This window comes from Bos indicus x Bos taurus, chromosome 10 (assembly GCF_003369695.1).
Source record: "Bos indicus x Bos taurus breed Angus x Brahman F1 hybrid chromosome 10, Bos_hybrid_MaternalHap_v2.0, whole genome shotgun sequence".
Taxonomy (NCBI): domain Eukaryota; kingdom Metazoa; phylum Chordata; class Mammalia; order Artiodactyla; family Bovidae; genus Bos; species Bos indicus x Bos taurus.
In genome coordinates, this window is record NC_040085.1 from 54,689,466 (window position 1) to 54,696,071 (window position 6,606).

General features: G+C 36.2%; 1 protein-coding gene across 1 annotated transcript in view; it reads right to left on the bottom strand.

Annotated features, from left to right (window-relative positions):
- Positions 1 to 1,741, bottom strand: part of FGF7 (fibroblast growth factor 7) — a 61,877-nt gene extending 60,136 nt beyond the window's left edge. Inside the window, exons 1-2 of the mRNA XM_027554055.1 lie at positions 1,458 to 1,741; positions 312 to 865 (exon numbers count right to left, since the gene is read on the bottom strand). Coding sequence (XP_027409856.1) covers positions 312 to 597 — 286 coding nt within the window. The 5' untranslated portion in view covers positions 598 to 865; positions 1,458 to 1,741. The remainder of the gene's footprint in view (positions 1 to 311; positions 866 to 1,457) is intronic.
- Positions 1,742 to 6,606: the final 4,865 nt, after the last annotated feature.

Below are 6,606 nucleotides of genomic sequence, written 5' to 3' on the forward strand. Positions count from 1 at the left end.
AATAAATCACATTTCAGTATAATTAATAATATTTATGTTTTGCTTAACATAGCATTTGAGCTTAGAACATGGAGAATATATTTTCAAATCGGCTTGGTTTATCAGCTCCAACTGTAATATTATTATATTTGCCCTACTCCAGGAGATATTTTTGGGAACATAGTTTATCCCAATTAAGAGCCAATAGAAAATTACATTTAAATTTTTTCCAAAACAAAGGGAAATTTAGAAAGCATGTCACTTGAAAATTGATCTTTTCACAGATTGTTAAGGCTCATAAGCTTTTCTATAAATAAGAAAACATTACTTACTGTAATTATTCTTCATCTCTTGAGTCCCTTTGACTTTGCCTCGTTTATCAATCCTCAGATACCACTGTGTTCGACAGAAGAGTCTTCTCACTCTTATATCTCCTCCTTCCATGTAATCATAACTTCTTGTATGTCGCTCGGGGCTGGAACAGTTCACATTTGTAGCCATTTGCTCTGGAGTCATGTCATTGCAAGCTAAAGATATAGTGCCCACTAGACAGATAATGTGGAAGCATGATCTGTAGAGCAAACTTGGCAGGATCCATGTCAGTATCCATTTGCGCATTATAGTATAGTGCTCCGGGTGTTCATGAATAACATAATGAAAATTAAATCTTAAGTTGATTGTTGCTCCTAGGTCATTGACCTCTTCCTATCTGTGAACTGTAGATTGGTTTAAGGAAGAGCGGTTGCACTCTCCAAATTGTTAGCCTTATCCTTTTAGTCCTGATAGCAGTATAGGAGTCCTCCTTAAATAACTCTCTGTTGGTATATCCTTATAAAAGCAGGTTGTAATAAGCTCAGTTGCTGAGATGCTGTTTGCTACTTGACTTCTGTTTGCAATGAGAGATCAAGAATGGGGAGGGAGGAGAGAGAGGAAGATGAAAAGTGATTGTATAAATTTCAGTGGGCAAATACTCTTACAACATACTGTGTAATTCTTACTGTGAAGGTACCTTTAAAACAGTTTTCACAGAGGATGTCAGGGTCCTTACCACTCTATTTGTAGACTTATAAAAGTTCTATATTAGTAGAGATTAATCTGAACATGATTGTACCATTCATTCCAGTCCCTATTTGATAAGAAACATCCAGCAATTTAGAGCTGTTGATTTAAATTCAGTTCTAAAGTTCCTATTAACAAAATATTAATGCTTTTTCCTAGATGTCTTTATTCTTTTACAGTTGTGGTTTCACAGTTTTTTTCTTCTGAACTGCCCACAGTTCTCAAGTTAAACGTCAGAATTGTTCTGGAGAATTTCAACCTTATCTTTATGTAAGTTCTATAACGTAATTACTGTAGATAATCACACGGCTCAAAAGTCTGGTAACTTTACTTGTCCCCTCAGGACTAAAAGCAGAGAAATAGATAAACTACTAACAAACAGTTAGCATTATTTTTAAAGACAAGTAACATTCACTTACTTGTTCTGTTGATAACAGCTGGATACACAAGAATTCCATGTCTGTTGTCTGCCCTGTGCAACTTGAGCCTCTCTACTGTAGCTACAAACTATTTCTCAGCTGAGAAATTCTCCAGCGGAATCATAATTGTTTCCATAAATCAACAGCAGGCACGAGGATTTTCTCTGTGTGTGTGAGCGCGTGTGAGCTTGTGTGTGTGTGTGTGGAGCCTTTTATTCAGAGCTTTTCGATAAATACCTTTGCTGACCTCATTGGAAGCAATTAAAACTTAACCAGTAAGCTGTTAGTTGAATACAACAGTGAGAATAAAAGAGGCTTGTATAGTATTCATTCAGTGGTCATGAGAGGGAGCTGTGAACATGGTTTATGCTCAGATCTACAAATGGGTACCTACTTTGTAGAAACAAATCTCTGATTCTGAAGCAGTTAGAAAGGGAAACAGAATTTTTTAGGTTGTCTCATAGCAGTTGAAATAAGTTTAAAAATATTGCTTTGACCATATATGTAAAGGGATCTTTTACCAGGAAATCTTTTACATAGATTTATGGAGCATACATTGCTACTATTATTCTTTTGTGTTAAGAATGTTAGAATAAAACTCCTAATATGTATTAAGTCACACCTTAGTGTCTTCAAGAAGTGTATAGCTGAGTTAAGGGTATATCTCTTCATATAGAGGTATTTCAGCATTGCTTATAACTTTATGTCTTATGTTCCTATATTCTTACTTGAGTTGAGCCAATAATTACCAGTATGACTTTGGACAAGTCACCTGACGTTTCTGAATCTCAGCTACTACACTTGTAAAATTAGTCTAGACGATTCTATGGTGCCTTGTAGTTTTAAAATTCTGTAACTTGTTGCTTACCCTACTAAGATCAGGAAGAGGATATATACTTTTAAATTATTATTCTTAAAAATTAAAAATAAAATTTTATATGGTTTTATATTGGTTATCAATGGTTGACTCATCCTCAGTAAAAACATTGATGCAATAAATATATGTTCATTTAAGGATAGAATTTTAAGAGGTATAGCTCATGTAAAAAAGAGAATGCTATTTTGCTTTCCACCATGAGTTATTCTCCCCTTTTTTAGCATGTATATATTAGTTTCCTGTTCTAGCATGTATTTATTAGTATACTAGAGTTTCATTAGGTATTTGTTGCAAAATAATTGCATTGTTAATCTAAATCAACATTTAGGAATACATATTAACTTTCTATTTCCCATGGTAATACTCTCAGCGCGCGCGCGCGCACACACACACACACACACACACACACACACACACACACACAACTGCACTTGAAATGCACTACTTTACCGCCAGGTGGTGCACGTAGACCAAATAGGAAAAGAAAATCAAGTATTTAATACATTCAATTGTATTATAAGTTATAATTTCCTTTTGTGTCTATGCTTGGAGGAACAGAATCAAGAGCACAGCACAGTTTAAATTTACTCAATTACTCTTTAGGCACCAAATATGACTTTTCTAAGTTTATTAGAGCAGAAGGGGATGACCCTTCTATAATTGCCTCTGTTGAAAGCTGCTGCTGCTGCTGCTGCTAAGTAGCTTCAGTCATGTCCGACTCTGTGCGACCCCATAGGCGGTAGCCCACCAGGCTCCCCCGTCCCTGGGATTCTCAAGGCAAGAACATTGGCGTGGGTTGCCATTTCCTTCTCCAGTGCATGAAAGTGAAGTCTCTCAGTCGTGTCCGACTCTTAGCGACCCCATGGAGTGCAGCCTACCAGGCTCCTGTGTTCATGGGATTTTCCAGGCAAGAGTACTGGAATGGGGTGCCATTGCCTTCTCCTCTGTTGAAAGCTAGATGACTACAAAATATTCCATCATGTATTTCTCTAAAAGGAGGAAGAGAGAAAAAAGAAAATATGATGCTACTGTGTTATAAATCATATCTCCATTAGTTTTGTAGGCAACAATAACGAGCAGGGGTAGAACTCCTAGGACTCGGATATTCCTTCTAAAGAAATGAAAATTATTAACAACTAATTTACATGTAGATATTCAAGAGCTACTAAATTCATCCATTCCACATTGACCCTACAGATTTTATACTAAGAAATCATGGAATCAGAAGTCAAAATTTGCTAATTAAGTGCTCAAGACTTAAATTCAAAAATGATGAAGAGTACTTAGTGCCTCATTTGCTGTATAAGGTTAATTATAAAATTAAAATTAGAAACAAAGTAAATATGAAATTGTAATCTGTGTACTCTAAGTTCATTGTTGTTGTTCAGTCGCTGTCATGTCTGACTCTTTGTGACCCCATGGACTACAGCACGCCAGGCTTCCCTGTCCTTCAGTATCTGAGTTTGTTCAAACTCATGTCCATTGAGTGAGTGATGCCATCCAACCATCTCATTCTCTGTTGCCCTCTTCTCCTCCTGCCTTCAATCTTTCCCAGCATCATGGTCTTTTCCAGTGAGTCGGCTCTTCCCATCAGGTGACCCAAGTATTGGGGTTTCACCTTCAGCATCAATCCTTCCAATGAATATTCAGGGTTGATTTCCTTTAGGATGGACTGGTTGGATCTCCTTGCAGTCCAAGGGACTCTCAAGAATCTTCTCCAGCACCACAGTTCAAAAGCATCAATTCTTTGACTTTCAGCCTTCTTTTTGATCCAAATCTCTCATCTGTACATGTCTACTGGAAAAATCATAAAAACTTTGACTATACAGACATTTGTTGGAAAGTGATGTCTCTACTTTTTAATACACTGTCTAGGTTTATCATAGCTTTCCTTCCAAGGAGTGAGTGTCTTTTAATTTCATGGCTGCAGTCACTATCCGCAATGATTTTGGAGCCCAGGAAAAGAATATCTATTACTACTTCCACTTTTTCCTCGTCTTTTTGCCATGAAGGGATAGGACTGGATGCCATGATCTTTGTTTTTTGAATGTTGAGTTTTAAACCAGCTTTTTCACTCTCCTCTTTCATCCTCATCAAGAGGCTCTTTAGTTCCTCTTCACTTTCTGCCATCAGTGTGGTATCATCTGCATATCTGAGGTTGTGATATTTTTCCCAGCAATCTTGAGTTCATTAGATGCCATTGTACATTGTGATTTGAAAATATGATAGCAGTAATATTAGTGAATGGATTAAATCTTAACAAGGGAATAGGTATCCTTTGATTATCAGTTTACATAATGCTTGCGTGCGTGCTGTGGGCCTACAACCACCATAATGAAGAGCCTCACTTATCTCTTATTATATTTCAAAAGGAATTATCCAGAAACAAAAGTAACTTAGGTATCTCCAGATAGGGTAAACCCTCTGGGTTTTTTTAATTTCATACTAGTAATAACATTAACAAGTATTTATTGTTCTTGTTTTAAGGTACACATAATGACAGGCTAAGCACATAAAATACTTTGCAGAGGTGCTCTTTTGTTTTTTCCAGTTTGAGTTAACTTCATTTTTAATTGGAAACATCTCTATCTCTTGAGCTTTAAAGTTGTAAAGCAAAGGATTAAATTTGTAAAACAAAGAATTCTTGCATCTATTTCTAAAAGTTCACTTTTTAAAAAACTGTTCTTAGTAAGTAGAGATTAGTACCTGGGATTCTTCAAAAAAGAAACAGTGCTAACACTTGCCTACTTTGATTTGGTGATAGACTATATGAGAAGAATACAAATAATCTATTTCAGTAAATATCATAAAAACATAGGCAGTTGTTAATGATTAACCTCCTAGTTTTGCTTAGGCAACTTCCATTATGTCCCTATTTCAAAAAGAGATAAATGATAGAAAATATTTTTGTTTAATGAATTTTGCATTCTAGTCATTAATTTTAAAACTATGTCACATTCATATGCTAATGCTATGCTAAGTCACTTCAGTCGTGTCTGACTCTGTGTGACCCCTAGACGGCAGCCCACCAGGCTTCCCCGTCCCTGGGACTCTCCAGGCAAGAACACTGGAGTGGGTTGCCATTTCCTTCTCCAATGCAAGAAAGTGAAAAGAGAAAGTGAAGTCGCTCAGTCGTGTCCGACTCTTAGCGACCCCATGGACTGCAGCCTACCAGGCTCCTCCGTCCATGTGATTTTCCAGGCAAGAGTACTGAAGTGCGGTGCCATTGCCTTCTCCGATGTCACATTCATAAGTATGTATAATATAATTAATAGGAGGGAACATCATTAAATATTTTCATTCTTTTACATTTTTATATTCTATCCTGTTCCACATCCTCCTAGTTCCCATCCTTTCCCTATAGGTAATCATTGTTATTACCTATATTTAGTTTCTGGTGTATCTTTCCATAATTTTGTATGCATATATAGGCAAACTGAATATATATGTGTGTATACAGTTTTACTTGTTCTCTTTTTATGGAAAAGGTAGCATATCATACACAATGTTCTGCATGTTGCATTTTTTACTTAATAAAAAAAAAGAAAATCTTCCCATCTCAGTATTTAGAAAATTACCTCATTTTTTTTTACAGCTGCACAGTACCCCATTGAATGAATATATCACAATGTATTTGACTAGCTTCCTGTTGTTGAACAATTAATTTATTTCCAGTCTTTTTCTATTACAAAAAAAAATGACACAATGAATAAAATTATAAACATATCATTTGAATGGATATTGCCAGTTTACTCTCCACAGAAGTTGAACTAGTTTTTAGTCTCATTCACAGTATATATGGTGCCTGTTCAGTATAGTGTATTGTCAAACACTGGGGGTTTTGGTAATCTGACAGTAAAAAAAGCATTTTATTGTTTTTTCTTGCATTTCTCATTTCATGAAAGAAAGTGTCCATCATGGACAAGTACTGTAAAGTACACAGTGCTATGAGTGTCTACCATAAGTGGCAATAGGAAGCTTTCCCTGTGCTAATGCCAGTAGAGCTGCAGTTTAAAGGATGAGAGGGAGTTCTTTCAACAAGGAAACACCAGTGAGCTCTAGGAGAGAGAATGAGAAGGACTTTGGTATGTAAAAAAGCTGGAGAAACTTAGCCCTGGTGGGCTAAGTCAGAGTTTGATCTTTATCCCAAGAGCAATGGCCATTATGGGATGATAATCAGAAGAGTGACATGATCATAACTGCACTCTATGCCTCTATTCTGACCCAAACTAATTTAATTTCTGCCAGGAGAATAAGTTTAAGAAATTCAAA